This window comes from Sus scrofa, chromosome 10, assembly GCF_000003025.6.
Source record: "Sus scrofa isolate TJ Tabasco breed Duroc chromosome 10, Sscrofa11.1, whole genome shotgun sequence".
In the NCBI taxonomy this organism is placed as follows: Eukaryota; Metazoa; Chordata; class Mammalia; order Artiodactyla; family Suidae; genus Sus; species Sus scrofa.
Genome location: NC_010452.4, coordinates 31928930 through 31949220, shown reverse-complemented (window position 1 = coordinate 31949220; position 20291 = coordinate 31928930). Strand labels below are relative to the sequence as shown.

At 45.0% G+C, this 20291-nt stretch overlaps 1 protein-coding gene across 1 annotated transcript in view; it reads right to left on the bottom strand.

Moving 5' to 3' along the window:
- RASEF (RAS and EF-hand domain containing) overlaps positions 1-20100 on the bottom strand; it is a gene marked incomplete at its 5' end in the record, with an annotated part of 83063 nt that extends 62963 nt beyond the window's left edge. The window contains 2 exon segments of the mRNA XM_021064670.1: positions 19554-19710; positions 19713-20100. Of these exon segments, the coding sequence (XP_020920329.1) occupies positions 19554-19710; positions 19713-20100 (545 nt within the window).

Sequence of the window (20291 nt, the reverse complement as noted above, 5' to 3'; positions counted from 1 at the left end):
CTAGTACTGAATGATTGGCATTTAACTTTAAATGATTATTGGTATCACGGAAAGATAGCTGTTTAGTGCATAAGCTAGAGTTGAATTTTCTTCGACAGTTAAATCTTAACCTTATGCTTGAGTATATATGATACTAGCAAGAAAATCTGCTGGAGATTCTACACAACCTGCTCTGGCCTTCTTAAAAGCCTTTCTCAAAGGTCACAAGAATTTACTCTGAAAGTCATGTAATTAAATGAGAATTTCTTTTTCTCTGACATCTTTAAACTACCTTAAAACCATGTGTATCCGTGTAGTATTTGTTTAGTGACTGAATAAAAAAATCACAGAATTTTGTAATCTACTTTTAAAGAATCATTGATTTTTTCCTATCTACCTTGCTACCTAACCATCAAACACAGAGATAAACCAATAATGGTTTTCCAGTCTGTTTTATACAGAGGTGAACCCCAAAATATCAAACTTAATATGCAAACTTGGCTGCAGAGATTTGCTTACAAATTTTCTTGAACACATTTCCCCTTTAAAATAAAATGTTGTTGACATTTTCAATGTTGGTATTTCAATAGTTAAAACCCTTTGAGAAGTTCTTGGTCTCATTCAATGATGCCTGGGGTATATTTTCCACATGATAGAAGCTTCCTGAGATACAGTCCCCTGCTCACCCACTTTGCACTTCACTGTCTTCCCAGCAACCTGCAGAAAAGTTTAATTACTTTTTCATTTGATCTTCTGAAGAACCAGAGGGTGATTTTTCTGGAATGAGATTTAAAAAAGAAGGTAGCCAAAAATCCTATTAAAATGTGACTTTTTCACATTCGACCAGGATTCACTGCCCTGCCTGAAAACGAGTCCACTTTTGTGCTCCCACAGCCACAGCCCACTAAAAGTGCTGACAGCCTTCCGATGTGCAAACACTATCTCCTGAAGGAATCTGACCTCAGCCTCTCTGGAGAGCCAAGAAAAGGAAAACCGGTCTTCTCTTAATTCAGCCATCATCTTAATTCACTGGATCATCAGATAATGAAAAAGCAGTTCCAGCCAGCTGTGCATTTATAATGCTCTCGGCTTACATTTTTCATCCCAAACCTTTATTCTTCCCTGGTTTCCAGTTCTGGTTCCCCGAGGTATGAACTGCCCTCTCTCCCCCACATGGATAACGTCCCTCATGGGCAGTACAACTGGCCTAAAAGCTACTAAACAAAATGGAAATAAATGCCGAATGGTGCTTTCAGTGCAAATGGAACTAAAGAAGAAGCTGTAAAAAGCTATCACAATAATCTGCCTGAGTGGACAAGGGGAACCTGCAAAGCAGTAGAATCTGTTCACCTCCATGCACAGTTTTTGTAGCATTTCCCCAGGATTTAAAAAAAAAAAAAAAAAAAAAAAGAGAATTGAAAATAATTTCAATGTCCAACTATTGGATTGGGGGCTCAAGACCCAGGTGCAAGCCCTTATCTTGCCAGACTCTTATGAATTCATCTCAGTATAACACCACACCTGCTCTCAGCTAGACACCTACTTCTCACATGCATTCATAAGTCCATGTCTGTGCTTACCTTTCTAAATGGCATCATTTCTATAGAGATAATTGAGAACTACCATGTCTACTTTGGGGAACTTTGAAAACGAACAAAAGGGGGAAAGGAATGAAAATATAAATAAAAACGGAAAAGGACTAAAATCGCAAATAATAGCAATAATAATTTCAAAATGACACCAGCACTCCAGTCATTGGGCACCATGAAGAATCCAAAAGAAGACTGAACGTCACGAAAGAATGAACATAATGGAAAGGAATGTAAAAAAAAAAAAAAAAGAATGTATTTATGTGTATAAGTCATTTTGCTGTACAGCAGAAATTAGCACAACATTGTAAATCACCTATGTTTTAATAAAAAATAAAGAATCAACAGCAGCCTGTGAGACACCCTTCCTTGACACAGAAATAACCTGAATTCAAAAGCGGGGTTTAAAATGCAATTCTAGTATATCTGATCATTTTTCTTTCTGAGTCTTCAGCAAACGAAGGGACCCAGGAAGGAAGGAGGAACTGGCAATAGGAAATTGTAACTTGGCAGCCTGACAGCCAGGACAGAAAATGCACACAGGAACTCAAAAAGTGGAGCTGAACTACCATCCACACAAATCCTGGGGATATCACTACGGCACAGTCCAGGATGAAACTCAACTTTATAATGATGATGCTGAGACAGCAAGGAAAGCTGAAGTTATTTTGCAAATTGTCACTAAAAGCAAGGCACCAAGTGAGTCCACAGGCTCACCCAGAGATATGGGCCGGGCTGCCCATTGCAGCAGGATAAGTAAAAGTCACAAAGTGGAAATGATCCAAATAGCCATGAATAATAAAATGGACACATGAATTGTGATATCTTCACACAGTGAATACTCTACGGAGAAGGAAACAACAGATCTACAACCACAAGCTCAAAATGTTGGTTCAAGAAGACAAAACCACGCCATAAGGAGAAAAACACGTGAGAGAGCATGCCTGGGGGGCAGGGAGGGGCTGTCGTGATCAGAAGGCAGCACCCGGGCTTCTAGGTAACTTGCTCTTTCCTGACTGGATGCTGAACATGCAAGAGCTCCATGTGTTAAGAGTCGGCAAGCTGAACACCAAGCTCTGTGGCCTTTTCTGCAGGTGTGTTTGTCTCTGAAGAATACATTCACACAATATCACACAACATACCTGACGAAGTATAAATGCCTTATCTTCATGGTAAATTCAATTACGAACACTTCACAATTCAGATTTCAAGTTCAGAGGCAACCCAAGGCAAAATGTGTCATGTTTATCTTTTCTTTTTTCTTCTTCTTCTTCTTCTTTTTTTTTTTTTTTTGTCTTTTTGCCTTTTCTAGGGCCGCTTCCTGCAGCATATGGAGGTTGCCAGGCTAGGGGTCTAATTGGAGCTGTAGCTGCTGGCCTACACCAGAGCCACAGCAACAAGGGATGTGAGCCACGTCTGAGACCTACACCACAGCTCACGGCAATGACGGATCTTTAACCTGCTGAGCAAGTCCAGGGATCAAACCCGCAACCTCATGGTTTCCAGTCAGATTCGTTAACCACTGCTCCACGACGGGAACTCCTCCTGTTTATCTTTTCTACCTCAGTTCCACATTCTTTCTGGGGCTTTTCTAGTTTCAAACAATCAACCAACAAGGGCTTAATCTCCAAAATATACAAACAACTTATACAACTCAACAGCAAAAAAAACCAACAATGCTATTGAAAAATGGGCAAAAAACCTAGACATTTCTCCGAAGAAGATATACAGAGAGCCAACAGGCACCTTAAAAAAATGCTCAACATCACTAATTATTGACATGCAAATCAAAACTACAATGAGATGCCACCTCACACTGGCCATCAATGAATGGCCATCATTAACAAGTCAACAAATAACAAATGCTGGAGAGGGTGTGGAGAAAAGGGAGCCTCCTGTACTGTTAGTGGGACTGTACATTGGTACAACCACCATGGAAAACAGTATGGAGATTCCTCAGAAAACTGAATATAGAACTACCATACGATCCAGCAATCCCACTCCCAGGCGTATATCTGCACAAAACTATAATTCAAAAAGATACACGCTCCCCTATGTCATTGCAATACTATTCACAATAGCCAAGACATGGAAACAACCTAAATGTCCATTGACAGATGAATGGATTAAGAAGATGTGGTGTATATGTACACAATGGAATATTACCCAGCCATAAGAAGAACAAAATAATGCCATCAGCAGCAACGTGGATGGAACTAGAGACTTTCATACTAATGAAGTCAGAAAGACAAATACCATATGATATTGCTTATATCTGGAATCTAACATATGGCACAAGTGAACCTATCTACAGAAAAGAAACAAACTCATGGACATGGAGAACAGACTTGTGTTGCCAAGGGGGAAGGGGAGGGAGTGGGATGGACTGGGAGTTTGGGGTTAGTAGATGCAAACTACTGCATTTGGAGTGGATAAGCAAGGAGATCCCACTGTATAGCACAGACAACTATATCTAGTCACTTGTGATGGAACATGATGGAGGATAATGTGAGAAAAAAAATGTATAGATATGTATGACTGGATCACTATGCTGTACAGCAGAAATTGACAGAACACTGTAAATCAACTATAATAAAAAATTTTAATACAACCCAATTTTCTATTAACCCAATAGATGAGAAATCCCTGAACCTTAAAAAAAAAAAAAAAGTTACCCCTGACCTGATGTGGCCACATCCCACACCCTCACTTTATATCTCCTAGCAGAGTTTAAGACATGAACCAGTCTCCCAAGGATCTTGTGAAAATGCAGATGCTTCAGCTGGCCGGGGGTGGGGGTGGGGGGGGGGGGGAGAACAGACGGGACCCTGGAGTCTGCATTTCTAGAAAAGCTCCCAGGTGTGGCCAATGTTGCTGGTCTGAGGCCTTGAGCTACAGAGCTTGAGAAAGGACATGATTTAAAACCAGTATCTGTCGAGCTCCTGAGAGCTGAATAGTGCTTTGAGCCAGGAACATGAGCGTGAACTCACAGCTTTTTTGTTAATGGCTGAGTTTTAAGGCCCTTATCTGGTGGAACATTCTGGGCTTTCCTGTCCCTCTCATTGCATCCCTGTTAACAACTACCAACTCAGGGACAAACACTGAGTAAGTCAGGGACAGTAAAGTAAGAACCTGTTCCTACACTGGGAGAGTTGTACTATTTCTCATTAAAATGTCACCTTTGGACGGCTTGCCATGGTGCCTTGCCCACAGCATTTGCAGAAGGAATGGAGGGCGAGAGGGTGGAGGAGGGAGGGAAGGAAGGAAGGAAGCGAGCAGGCAGGTAGTCTGTCTGGGGAAGTACAGCAACGTCAAGTGCTGACGTGGTCTGCCGGGTGGCTTGAGGCTGCTAAAATCCAAGACGTCTCTTCCATGAGGGGCTCAGTGTGGAGCTGCGGAGATTCTGAAGAGTTAGGTTGGAGGGTGAGAATGAAGCAGTAGACCCAGGCTAAGTAAGCCCTCTTCTCTCAGTGCGGGGGCGGGGGGGGGGGGGTCCTCTCAGGGGAGGGCAAGCATTTTCTTGGCAGATAGAGAAAGGTTAATAGCTTTCAAGCCACCCCAGAAACTAGGTATGTGGTTTTCAAGTGCTTAGGCATTTGGAAGAGGTACAGGGGGAATATGACACATGCAGAGGGATCTTTCCAGCTTCAGATAAATAATTGAAAATTTTCTGGTGTATATTTTATAAGCTAGAAGCAATTTTAAAAAATGCTCTCTGATCTCTCCAAAATGAATTCCCATAACATAGAGAATCTCAAAAACAGTATCTGAAAAACTTTTTTTTTTAGTAGCTGAGATGTTTAACTTTATGGGTGAACTTGGCCAGGCCGCAAAGCTCCAATATTTGGGCATACGTGTGTGGAGGTTGCTGGGAAGGTCTCTAGCACATGAGGTTAACATTTCCATCAGTTAGACTCTGAGCAAGCAGTCTACCCTCTGTAACATGGGCAGGCCTCCTCCCATGAGCTGAAGACCTTTAAATGAAGACTGACCATCTCCAAGGGAGAGGGACTTGGGCCAGCCCACTATCTTTAGCCCAAACTGCTATTTCAACACTTTCCTGTATCTCCAGCCTGCTGGCCCACCCTGCAGACTAGGCTTGCCAGCCTCCACAACCCATGAGCCAGTCCCTTAAATTAAATCACTCCCTCTCCTGCCTCTATTCTCTCTTCTGTTTCTGACTCTTCCCCCCCCCCCCGGCCGACAGACACAATCCTAATGATTCTATTCCTCTGGAGAACCCTAACACAATGGCTTATATCATGCCTGGGGTTACTCACATGAACAAATGTACCAGCTTCACTGCTTCGAAGAGTTGAGTAAGATTATTCAACTTAATTGCAGAAATTGAATTCAATAAGTGAATTCCTACTCAGTTGCTGAATAAGAACTTTAATTTGAAATAACATTCAACCAAATAGATCACTTTTAAGGGCCCAGGCGTTCACCTATAATGTCACATTTAAAATCTGGCCAGGATTCATTAGGATTGTAACAACCTAATAGACCAGTGGACTTTTGTGGATGGGTTTTTATCAGCCTGAAGACAGCTTATTCACTGTAATCTTTTAGGAGAGAGGCAAGGCATTATCTGTTTAGGCCTATATGAAACTTCTGGATCTGGACTCACAGAAGCAACCTAACATTTCTGGCTCTGTTCTTTGCTTTAGCCTCGAGCAAAAGCTTGAATCTGTACTCAAGACGACAATGATGGCTCGGACACACCGCCATCTTCCTAAAGCATCAATGAGCTTGTCCCCAGGTCAAGAGATGAAGTTGCATTCCCAGCATGCTCTGAGTCCAGGTAACAGCCACCAAATGCAAGCCCTTTGCTGCAGCTGAAGGCAGCCAGCTGCAAGTGAACAGTGCTGGATATGGTGCCCACTCCCTGGGGTCTACCTCTTGGCACAGACTGTTCACACACTTTGTCTTTGTGCATTTTGTCCTTGGCCCCATAACTTGGCAGCCACAACCCAAATGCCTTTGTCAAGTTACCTTCACCTGAAAAAGATAAACTGTAAAATCCTATATTCTCATTGTTGAAAACATCTATTGTTTATTCTTACTGGCATTCTGGCTGCTGTATGTTTTTGTCTATTAAGCATCTAACATGACTCCAACGTGTGTGTGCTAATATCTATTTGGATTGTTACTGGTTTCTTGAGTATTCTAGTTGCAAAGCTGTACAGATAAGGAGAGATGAGCCCCATCCTACTTTCCCACCCACATGTCCTGCGTGTGCCGCCAGACATTAGGTTTCTCTGGATGCACACACTGTGTTAGAGCAGAAATGCGTACACTGTAATTCCTTCATTAACATCCCCTAACTAATCACAGCTGCCAGACTGAAGTACATGTTATGCCAACAGATCCCCCAGGAGGAAAAGAAAAAGTATTGGCATGGCAAACACTAAGACTAGTTTACAGCACGTCTGTCAGAAAACATGACATATGAATGTCCTAAGACAGCATTTTCCAAGCAAATGTCGGTTGACTCCTCAGGAATCCTTCCACCTTAGCCAGAGCAGACGATAATTCTGTTCTACAGGAGCAAGAATTACGAGGTGACTGTGTCATACCAGGGGTTGAAACTGTGCAGCCGCCATGCCTGAGAAGATGGGCAATAAGCCAGCACATGTTGTCACAACCCCCGCCCCCTGTGCCTCCCCTTCTGGACCAGGAAGCCACAGGCAGCTCGCAGCAGGGGAGGCTCCCACTGCATTCAGATTTCAGGATGAATAAGACATTTGCACCTTTCTGTTTTCTATCCAGACATTAAAAAAAAAAAAAAAAAAAGGAGTTCCCAGTGTAGCTCAGTGGAAACAAATCTGACTAGGAACCATGAGGTTGTGGGTTCAATCCCTGGCCTTGCTCAGTGGGTTAAGGATCCGGTGTTTCTGGGAGCGGTGGTATAGGTCGAAGACGCGGCTTGGACCTGGCACTGCTGTGGCTGTGGTGTAGGGCGGTGGCTACAGCTCCAATTCGACTCCTAGCCTGGGGACCTCCATATACCGAGGGTGCAGCCCCAAATAGCAAAAAACAAACAAAAAACACCACTCTAGGACTTCCTGTGTGCTCAGTGGAAATGAACTCAACTAGTAACTATGAGGTTGCAGGTTTGATCCCTGGCCTCGCTCAGTGGGCTAAAGATCTGGTGTGGCACAGGTCATGGATGCGGCTTGGATCTGGTGTGGCCGTGGTTGTGGCATAGGCCAGTAGCTGTAGCTCTGATTAAACCCCTAGCCTGGGAAATTCCATATACTGCATTGCGACCCTTAAAAACAAAGCAAAACAAAACACTCTAAGTCATGGATACCATTATAATAAAATGGCCCATTGAGCATGCCCCATAAAGGTATATTTGTAAATCATCCCAAAGGAGCATCATGGCTAAACATTCCCATAAAATGTCCCCCTAAAAAATTAAAATTGGGGCTTTCCCTGATGGCCTAGTGGGTGAAGGATCTGACATTGTCACTGTGATAGCTTGGGTTAGATCCTGCTGGGAACTCCTGCATGCCGCAGGCATGCCGAAAAAAAAAAAAAAGATATATATATATATATATATATATAAATATATGTAAATAAATATATATAAATTGAAAAGCATGGTTGGCCTTGCTTTTTGTGTGTGGTGGGAGAAAGCTCTCAGCATGTCATGATTTAAAGTGTTTCTGCTTGGCCACCTAAAAATGTCAGGCGTGAGTACATTTAAGGGGCAACCCCTGACGGAGCCTGTATTTGGGACGGATCCAAAAAGTGCTTTTGTGGCTCTCCAAATTGCTTATCTCTGTAAAAATGAAATGTCATACTTCCATGTTTGCTCTTCTTGTGGATAAGAACCATAGAACATGAAATGTATGTTTTTCACAAACTTTTAAGCGTACGACATACAGTGTACCGTATTGTTGCTGACACACCTATCATAAGCAGCAGATCCCTAGAGCTTTTTCGTGTTCAAAGACTGAAACTCTGTAACTCACTGAATAGTGACTCTTCATTTCCCAACCCCCCAGCCCCTGGTAACCACCCTTCTACTTTTTAAGAGTTGGTTACTTTGGATACTTCACATAAATGGAGTTATACATTATTTTTCTTTTTGTGACTGGCTTATTTCACCTAGCATAGCATTCTCCAGGTCCATCCACGTTGTCACAGACTGCAGAAATTCCTTATTTTGTATAGCTGAGCAATATTCCACTGTATGCATATACCACATTTTGGGGGGAGGGGAATTTTTAGGGCCGCACTTGCCACATATGAAGTTCCCGGGCTAGGAGTCCAAATGGAGCTACAGCTGCCTGCCTTCACTACAGCCACAGCAACACGGGATCTAAGCTGTGTCTGCGACCTACACTGCAGCTCACAGCAACGCCAGATTCTTAACCCACTGAGTAAGGCCAGGGATCAAACCCACGTCCTCATGGATGCTAGTCAGATTTGCTGAGCCACGACGGGAGCTCCCACATTTTCTTTATGCATTCATCTTAATGGACACTTAAGCTGTTTCCACCTCTTGGCTACTGTGAATAGGGCTGCAATGATTATGGGAGTGCTGATATCTCTTCAAGAGCCTGATTTCAATTCTTGTGGATATACATGCAGAAGTGGGATTGCTGCATCATAGGTTAATTCTATTTTTAGTTTTTTTAGGAGCCTCCATACTGTCCTCCATAGTAGCTGCACCATTTTACATTCCCACCAAAAATGTTTGAGGGTCTCAGTCTCTCCACATTCTCACTAGCACTTATTCCTTTCTGTGTTTTTGATAACGGCCTTCTCAACAGGCGTGAGGTGATAGTCCACTGTGGTTCTGATCTGCATTTCTCCGATGATTAGGAATGTTGAGCATCTTTCCAACCTGGCAAAATTTTGACCAAAGGACAAAATAGTCCAATAATGAAAGAAACATCACTGCAGTACCAGGAAACATGACCTCTCATCACTAATTTCCATTATTTTTAATCAGAAATCATTCCATTTCAATTGATTTTTTTTTCATATCTTAAAACAGTGACAGACAAAGTTTCAAAGGAGCAGAAAGAAAGACATCAGGGGAAAAGGTGTTCTGAACATCTCAGTGCTTTCAGAGCTCTGCCCTCCTCCCCTAAAGTCTCGCACCCATCAGGGCAGCATAACCTGGAGGGAGAAAATATTATCAAGCAACATCTGTTGAACCTGACCCGGGTAACTCAGGAAAGTAAAAGAACATCCAAGAGCAATGAAGAGAGTAAAAGTAGATGATCTTTGAGTCAAAATACTATCCCGGGAGTTCCCGTCGTGGCGCAGTGGTTAACGAATCCAACTAGGAACCGTGAGGTTGCGGGTTCGATCCCTGCCCTTGCTCAGTGGGTTAAAGATCCGGCGTTGCCGTGAGCTGTGGTGTAGGTTGCAGACGCGGCTCGGATCCCGCGTTGCTGTGGCTCTGGCGTAGGCCGGCGGCTACAGCTCCTATTAGACCCCTAGCCTGGGAACCTCCATATGCCGCAGAAGCGGCCCAAAGAAATAGCAAAAAGCCAAAAAAAAAAAAAAATACTATCCCCCAAACTTGGAAGGGTAAGAAGTAGCATGATTAAGGTTCTAAATTGGGGTGCAATATGGAACCACATGCTTGTAGCAACATGGATTTTCAAAGCAAGATCACATCTGACACTTGAATTTACCAGAGTACCTTCTCAGGTAGGAAACAGGGGTTGCCAACTAGAAACAGTATCTTCCCCACCTCTGAGCTTTGACCTTCACAGAATACAAAAAATTGGAAATTCCTACTTAAAAATCTGCATTTTCCACCATCCTATGAAAGTTGGCAATGCTGGCAACACCAGACCTACATCCTGCCTGGCAGCACCAGTCACCCCAGCAGATGAAGCTGAAGCAGGTACTGGGCCCCACCTCCACTCCACGGGTCAGTGTGAGCTGTCTGGCCCCAGAGTCTGTGAGACCCCCTCCATTCTATCAGTCATAGCCCACGGGATGGAAGGAGAAGGGACCCTGGAAATCACTTGACCAGGGCCTAGAGCCTCTCTTGCTGGAACTGTAACACCACCACACAAGATAAATGTAGATAAGTGCTCTATGGGCGAGAGGAATAAAACTCCCTAAATTTAGTTGGTCTACCTGATTTCTGACCCCCATAAGAGCTGGACCCAAACCATCCACCTTGTGCTCACCAAGGCATCACCTCTGGAGAGAGAGCAACTGGCCAAGACACTTTTATTTTTGACTGGATATGAATTTAAAGCACCCATTTCCTAGTGCAGCCCTAGGAGATATATATCTATATATATATAAAGTTTGTTAAATGAAGGAAGGAATGACAGGAAAAAAGTCAAAAAGAGCTTCTTCTCTGGGCAAATGATAGAGATGATCCTTAAGACTGGGAGCAATTTACAAAGAACTTTTTCCACAGCAGCAGGCCCTCAATTTAAATGGCGGACCAGCTCGATGAGCAATGAAAAATGGAGGAACTAATGTTTCCAGTCTTATAAGTTCCTGAGGATTTCGAGTCCTTTGAGAACAGTATTTCTCATACTTGATTAACATGTAGACCTGATTAAAGAAAATATCTCCTATGGATTCCACAGCTGACCTAAGTAGTGCTGCTATCATGTTACTTAACTGTGAACAAACCAACCAGGTATAAACTCCTTATGCTTATAGCTCCCAAATATTTAGGGGACCCAGACACGTTCGCAAAATCAGTGGAATGAGAGTTAGCAGCATTCGCTGAATTGGATGAGGTATGCCCTTCTACTGCAGCTCCATCCTCACAGCCAAGGTCAGTGTTGTCCTGGCAGCTTGTGTGACCTGCTTTTGAGCTACACGCACAGGATCAAAAGCCCATTCCCTGATCACTTTTCTGTTGACAACACAGACAATCCAACCTTCTCAGTTGTCAGTAACTTTTAGTTTACACGGATGCATCATTACCCAAAACCCACCACTGTGCCTTCCTTTCAGCCCATGACTAGGAATGCAGGGCTGCAGGATGCCACAGAATCTGAAACACAGTGGCAGCTCTGAAAGGGTGTAGCCAAATGTGTCATGTCAGAGTCATCCGGGTGACTGCAAATGTGCTCAAATCAATTGGTTCTAGATTATCATATAATGGTAACATAAAATGAAATAAAAAATGTTTAGTCTTTTTTTTTTTTTTTTGGTCTTTCCCAGGGCTGCTCACATGGCATATGGAGGTTCCCAGGCTAGGGGTTGAATTGGAGCTGTAGCCGCCAGCCTACACCGCAGCTACAGCAATGTGGCATCCGAGTCGCGTCTGCAACCTACACCACAGCTCACGGCAACGCCGGATCTTTAACCCACTGAGCAAGGGCAGGGATCGAACCTGCAACCTCATGGTTTCTAGTCGGATTGGTTAACCACTGAGCCACGATGGGAACTCCTAAAAAATGTTTAGTCTTTTAAGACTCCCATCATGCATGTAAAGACCCAAATGGGGAGTTTCCGTCATGGTGCAGTGGTTAACGAATCTGACTAGGAACCATGAGGTTGTGGGTTCGGTCCCTGCCCTTGCTCAGTGGGTTAACAATCCGGCGTTGCTGTGAGCTGTGGTGTAGGTTGCAGACATGGCTCGGATCCCGTGTTGCTGTGGTTCTGGCGTAGGCCGGAGGCTACAGCTCCAATTCGACCCCTAGCCTGGGAACCTCCATTCACCGCGGGAGCAGCCCAAGAAATAGCAAAAAGACAAAAAAAAAAAAAAAAAAAAAAAAAAAAAGACCCAAATGGCCCATGATTTGAGAAACATCCTTGACTTGAAATGTCCATAGTCCAGAAGTGTGCCTGGAGCTATTTTTCCACTTATTACACTGCATCTTAAGTCCTTCAAGTGTCAGAAATTCCTCAGTATTTAAAAAGATGAGACAATAAGCTCCTTGAAGGTCAAGGTCAGGTCTATAAAATCTCTCTAATGCCTGGGACACTGACAGGCACATGAATATTGAGGGAATCAGACAAAGAATCAAGGAAATAGGTTTGAGCTACTGCATCTATATATCTTGTTTTTATAAGACACATGGACCAAGGCCTTAAAAATTAAAATTCACTTTTCTCTTTTTATAATTACTCTGACAACAGCAATTCTAATTTGGAAGACCTGAAATACTGACCAGTTGCAGCAAGGAAACTTTTCTTTTTTTAATGTTTTATGGGAAATTTCTCTTTTTTAAATGATTTTTATTTTTTCCATTATAGAGGGTTTCCAGTGTTCTGACAATTTTCTACTGTACAGCAAAGTGACCCAGTTACACACACATATAGACATTCTTTTTCTTACATTATCCTCCATCATGCTCCATCACAAGTGACTAGATAGAGTTCCCAGTGCTATATGGCAGTGAAACTTTTCTGGAGGAACTAACTTCAAAGAAATCATACATGTCACTCCATCATTACAACAACTTTCCCCTGGGAAACAGTGTTTATTGTCCATTTTACAATGTGATATGAGACTAGCAGAGTCAGATAGGAGCAGCCCAAATACCCATGATAAATAACCTCTTCCCATGTTCTCTTTCCAATGACGTACCGCTGTCAGGGGCTACCTAAGCTTTAACAAGCTACACAGAGAGCAAGAAATTAAGAAACATGAAGCAGGAAACATATGTTACATATACCCTCTTAGGAGAAAAAAAGGAGGCATTTGAATCCTAACCAGCCCCATCGGCTTAAAGGCTCTCTTCTCTGCTGTCAGCCTGCAAGCTTCTATTCAAGGCAGATTAGATCCAGCTACTTCCATTTTACAAATGAAATAAAATCATGCAACCTGGGAAGAAATCAAGAAGCGAGTTTTACATACTCAAAGTGATAGAAGCATGTAACTGTGAATGTGAACAATGGTTCGGGAGAGGAGTAAATGAAGACTTCAGGTTCAAAGACAGGTTGGAGAAGAGTCTGTGGTTCTTGGAGGGTCATCTTCCAATGACATCCCATTTGAAGGCTTCTTTCCCTTGCCCAGCCAAGAAAGGCAGAATCCCTCGTCAACACCTGACAGCAAAGCTCAGACCCATCAGTGAGATCTGAGGGTCAGAGTGGGCCACTGTCCATGTGGCCAAAACTGACAATCCTCCAGAGACAGGAAAGCCAGAATACCCTTCTGGAGCCAGAAGGCCAAAAAGAAATTACTCCCTTGAGATGAAATGCAAACAGGAGAACGAGAAGGGGCCACCACCAGCAAGGAGCACTCACAAAAAGTAAGTCACACAGACTCCTGCCTGACCCAGGAGCAGGTTTGGAAGGTTCAGGGTAGAGCTGTTGTTTTACCAGACAGGTTTCTTCTGCTCAGGAGGAGGGTAGTGACACATGTAACTGTGACAGAGGATATACTGAAGAGAAAAAACAAAAAGCAACAGACCAGTGACAGTCAGAAAATAAAGACACATCTACCTACCTATCCACATGTGCTTACACCTGTATCTCCAGTTCTGAATATAGAAAAGGCAGAGAATCTTTGGAAAGCCTGTGGCTAGCACACTGATAGGCCCCAAAGCTAGTGCCACAGGTAAGCATCTCACACAGTCAAAAAACAACAACAAAACCCACCTCAAACGTCTCTCAGGACTGAGGTCCAACCCACCACCTTGTCTCAAGGGTGGAACAAATCTTTATCTCCTTGGATGAGCACCAGATAGTACTGGCCATAGGAGTGAAATATATATATGTGCATATATATATATGTGCACATATATATATGTGCATATATATATATATTTATCTTCAAACACTACAAGCACAGTCCAAAGCACCCAGATGCTCACATTTGGAAGATACTCAAGAACAGAGATCAGAGAAAAGCCAACTGAACTCTCGAATCCCAAGCTGGCGCAGAGCTATAAACTCATTAAGTGGGAAGAGACAGAAGCTGAGGCACTACCTAATCAATCACTCAGTGTCTGTTGGTCTTCTGCCTCTGCTCCCCCATCCCCCTCTCACTCCATGTCTCTAGCCTTTTCTCTGGGTTTCTCTCTCCCATGGCATCAATCTCTCCTCCGCCTTTCCCATCTTGCCAAGTACCATATCAACCAGGTGCAGTGGGCTTATGCAGCAACTGCACTATTACAAAAAGACATCAGAGGGAAAAGCCCTCAAGTGGAACCCAAGCAAGGGAAATAGAAAAGAAACCCTGACCAGTGCTGAAACTATGCCTCTGCCTACTTATAGCTATGTTTTGTTCTGTTTTGCTTTAAAGTCCAATGGAATTTTTGCTGTGGCACAGTGGGCTAAGGATCTGGCATTGCTGCAGCTGTGGCATAGGTCGCAGCTGCAGCTCGGATTCAATTCCTGGCCCAGGAACTTCCATATGTCCGCGATGCAGAAAAAAAAAAAAAAAAAGTCCTAGTTAAGCAGCATTGGTTTTCAACTCCTTTTTTTTTTTTTCTTTTCTTTTTAAGGCTGCACCACCAGATCTGAACTGCATCTGCAACTTAAGCTGCAGCTTGTGGCTGAATCCTTAACCCACTGAGGCCAGGGATCAAACCTGCATCCTCATCGAGACAATGTTGGGTTCTTAACCGGCTGAGCCACAACAGGAACTCCTCGTGTTCAACTCCTGCTTTTCCTCTCCATCTTTATCATCATCTCTATGGTTAGACGGACACGCTGAAGTAAACCATTTTAACAATTCACACACAGTTCCTGTGTGGGTAGTTTTGATTCTTCTCAATTTTTTTCGTTTCTCAATTCTTCAACAAAAGACTCCTCTTCAACAATGCGTGTAGAAAGGGCACAAACCACATGAAAAGCTGACCACAGAGGTCTGGTTTGGGTGCCTGAACGAATCCCACCCCAGCCCTGTCTGGCAGGTCACCAATCACGGGGGCACCCACCCTGGGTCTGTCCCTGATCTGGCCAAAACCAGTGCCCATTCACAGCTCCATTGTGGCTCCAGTGCCAAGTGGACCCTCGTGCTTCTGTTTGAGAGAATGTGGGATTCTAAGTTAATTTAGCAAAGTGAATCTGACCACAAACAACCCTCAACATCACTACAAATGGGAGTTCCCTTCGTGGCTCAGTGGAAACGAATCTGACTAGCATCCGTGAGGATGCAGGTCCAATCCCTGCCTTGCTCAGTGGGTTAAGGATCTGGCGTTGCCATGAGCTGTGGTGTAGGCTGCAGACACGGCTTGGATCCTGTGTTGCTGTGGCTGTGGTGTAGGCCGGCAGCTATAGCTCCGATTTGACCCCAGCCTGGGAACCTCCATATGCTGCAGGAGTGGCCCTAAAAAGACAAAAAACAAAAATAAACAACATCACTACAAATGGAACTGAGGACACTCTGAAAGTTTCGGCTCTGATTAGAAGAGAGGGATAAACTCCTGCCACCACCCGGCCTTGGTCAAATGCTCAATGCGTGTGTGTGTGTGTGCACACACGCACACACATACACACACCCCTCTATCCTTCTCTCCTTGCCAACTTCCACACCAGCTCTCATCAGGAACTTGAGAGTATAGGGAGGGAACCAACCAAAGAAAGGAAGAGAACGCACATAGCATGAACTAACTGCATACTCAGTATATGCAGAGAGGAATCAAAGAACACAGGCCTATTAGAGTCATTCAGTAAGTATTCACTGAGCACATTTATTGAGCACCTACTGGATATAAACTTCCCTTTACCAGGATAATTCCCCTGGCACCAGAAACTGGCCAGGCCATGACGATAAGTCTGCTCTGTCTCTCCCCAGGCATTCTCTCCCCACTTCATGCATTTTTCTGGGTCGGATACAATCCTCCTTCCAGAATGCTCTTACGTATGTACATTGCCTTGCCCATTTTGGTTTCACCTGCTGGCTGACCTAGCTCCAGCTTACTAGGAAATGGTGAAGGTCCATCCTGATTCTCTGGACCATTGACACCTGCCCAGCTCACGGTAACGTCACATGGCTCTTCCCCAGCCTTTAAGGAAAGGACTTCTCAGTCTTCTAAGAGAAACCGGCTTAAGAATGTGTTAACACACATCCCAGAGACTATTTTCATTCTTTCACAATGCAATTATTATTTTCTCTTGATGACTGAGGAATTTAATACAAATCTGCTTAATTTTTTAAAAAAATTTTAGGGCCACGCCTACAGCATATGGAAGTTCCTGGGCTAAGGATTGAATCAGAGCTGCAGCTACGCCACAGCCACAGCAATGTTCAGATCCGAGCCGCGTCTTCGACCTACACCATAGCTCATGGCAACACCAGATCCTTAACCCACTGAGTGAGGCCAGGGATTGAACCTGCATCCTCATGGATATTAGTCAGGTTTGCTACTGCTGAGCCACAACAGGAACTCCCCAGGAGGGTTATTTGCAGGAAACTTCATGTACTATGGACATAGCCCATCAGACTGCCCACAAGCAGGAACTGTATCTGTGGCATAAGCTGACAGTTGCAGCTCTGACTGGACTCCTAGCTGGTAACTTCCATATACTGTAAATGCAGCCCTAAAAAGTAAAAACAACAACAACAGCAAACCAACAAAAACCCCAAAAACAAAAACCAAAAAACCCCTCCTCTGCCTTTACATGTTCTTTGAGGAAATTTTTTTTTTTTGTCTTTTTTTTGTCTTTGTTGTTGTTGTTGTTGCTATTTCTTGGGCCGCTCCCGCGGCATATGGAAGTTCCCAGGCTAGGGGTTGAATCGGAGCTGTAGCCACTGGCCTACGCCAGAGCCACAGCAACTCGGGATCCGAGCCGTGTCTGCAACCTACACCACAGCTCACGGCAACGCCGGATCGTTAACCCACTGAGCAAGGGCAGGGACCGAACCCACAACCTCATGGTTCCTAGTCGGATTCGTTAACCACTGCGCCACGATGGGAACTCCTGAGGAAATTTTTGAGACATGTTTCACCCACACTGTGAACTTCCTGAGGACACGAACTGTATCTCCTCCTTCTCCCTGTCTCCAGAAACCTAGGACACTATCTAAGACAGTGTCTGACATGAAGCAGGCACTCAGTAATGTTTGCAGGATTAATCTGGCTGAAATAATGGCAACGGCACTGTTAACAACAAAAGATTTTTATCACATCTGAATGGGAGGAAGGGAAGGTGAACAGGTGTATGAGGAAGTGGAATTGCAGCAACCCAATTTACCTAAACAGTTAATAGCTGCCATGGTAACAATCAGATGAAGCAATTCAGTTTAGTTCTTTTCCACCTGAACAAGTACAGGAAGACAAATATTGTACTTGTTAATCTCACAGAAGACGGGGTGGAGCTTAGGACGCAAGTCTACCAGGTGACACAAGTGCCATTAAACTGAATAACTTCTGAAGAGTTGTAAAGGCATTCTGATAATAATATCACCAGTAATATTAAGTCCTACTTTGTATGCTGCTCCTAAGAAGGTCATTTAAAATTCTTTACTGAATTATGGTTGATTGTACTGTGTTAATTTCTGCAATGTGATTCAGTTACAGATATACGTGGATATTCTTTTTCATACCAAGAAGCTCATTTTGACCATTTAAAAGTTAAATGTCACATATTTGCTTCTGAAACTTTGACAAATCTGACAAGTAGTTCAGTGTGTGTGTATGTGAGTGTATGTATAAAATATGATGTGGGCTCACCTTTCCTTATTCTTGATATTGTTACCTTCTTTAATTAGCTGGACCCAAACCAAGTTACAGATGAAAGATGATTCATCTAGAGCAAACCTGGCTCAGAGCGAAGTTTAAATTTTTCTACTTCCCTGGCGGAGACACTACTTTTTCACTCATTTGTAAATAATAGAAAAGCTGGGTATCACACCCTCTTTCTCTACACAATCTCTCTTATACAGCAATGAGTCACTTTCCATGCCCAGTATTCCCTAAACTTTCCAAACTAGAAGGAGAAGACAGGTGGAGGAGGAAGTAAGAACTCCCAGCCCTGCAGGTCTCAGCTGTGAATGAGTGAGCCAGGCCACTGCTGCCTTCCAGGGCTATTTCCCTTTCTGAGTCTTACATCTCATATATATGAACTGCCAACCAAATGATGCCTTTCAGATCTTCCTAATGATGACAGCCAGGAATCCATAAAATGTCAATGAAAGTCCAGAGAGCAGAAAAACATTTTATAGTATTAACCTGTTCGTAGTGCCTGAGGAAGAAGTGAAAATAGTTCAAGACATGCCATGACTCCAGGCAGAGCTAGATGAGAATTAATCTCAGTAAAACCTGAGGATTTTTCCGTCCATGCTCTGAACCTGCAGACATTCTCTTTTTGCCTGAGACATAAGTAACTTGATACTCTTGTTATTTCTGTCAGAGTCATAAGAGCAGAGAGTATACTGTATGCTTTTATCTGTGGTATGTAGAAAGCGAGTTTTTCAGTTCACAACATCTGGGATCAAACGCTGTTCTTTTAGCAACTAGGCAAGTTCTTTAACGTCTTTCAGCCTAAATTTTTCAATCAGAGATGAGAAAGTCTATCTTCCCAAGGTTATTCTCAAAATCAAACGAATGAATCTGTAAAATGCACAGAGTTGGCATCAGTGACTATTTCTGTGCAACAATATAAGTGCACAACGTCTTGTTTTCTAAATAGCAGGAAAACAACAAATAGAAAAGCCACTATCGAGAACGCCAAATTGGCTAGGGGTCCGAGTCACCCGGCAGCCTGGAGGTCGGGAGGAGGAGGATGATGTAATCAAGTCTTTAAGGTTTGGGAGCGCTCCTAAACCCGTGTCCCAACGCTGCCGATGTCACTCTGGCCTGTGCAACTAACGAAGTGCCCTTTGCAGGGCTCAGAAACGAGCAAGCGAAAATCTCTCCCCAAATTCTGACTCTGAAAGCCTTCACTTTTCCTAGCTCTAAGGGGATCTCGTCTTGGACAACTTAGAGTCGGTGAATGGAGAAAAGCATCGCGGGTGGGGGCGAGAGAGACACCAGTGGGTCTGCACACTCCGCAGTGCAAGAGGGAGAGATGGTAGCACGCCAGGGAGGACTGGCAACACCACCACCACCACCACCTCCCGCCTCCCCACCACACACTCACCTGGGGATGAACTTGGCTTCGTCCCCGAGTCGCGTCTGGAAGTCCTGCCAAGCCTGGCCCGGGCTCGCCGGGTCCCAGGGGGCGGCCACAGCCGCCGCAGTATCCTCGTCGCCCTCGTCCTCCTCGCTGTCCCCGGGGTCGAACCCTGCCCGGCTGCGGTGGACGCGGGCTCCCGCAGCCCCCGGCCCCGGCGCCATCCTCCGCGGCGGGCCCCACGGAAGCCGCGGGCGAACTCCTGGAAGGTGATGGCGCCGTCGCGGTCGGCGTCGAGCCGCTGGAACACGGCCTCGGCGTCGGCCGGCCGCACGCGCAGCTCCGCGCACAGCGCGCTGAACTCCTCGCGCTCCAGACGGCCGGAGCGGTTCGCGTCGCAGGCAGCAAAGACGGAGCGCAGCCGGGCCAGCTCCTCCAGTTCCCCTCCGCCTCCATCCCGCCTGGCGGGGGCGACCGCGAGGGCTCCGGGGAGCGATGGGGCGAGCGGTCCGCCCCGGCTGAGGCGACGGGGGCGAGTCCGGGGCCACCTGCTGCCGCCGGGAGCCGCGGCGAGTTAGGCGAGTCGGGCCACTGGCGGGAACGTCCCGGCGGGGCTGGGCGCCTGGAGTGGGTCGGGACCGTGCGCTGCGACGTGGCTCCGCGCGGACCCGGCCAGGCTCTGCCAGAGCCCCAGAGCCGTGAGAGCCTGCACCTGGGCCCGCGCCCCGCGCAGCAGCGCCCGCCGCGTCTGAGCGCCCTGTGCGG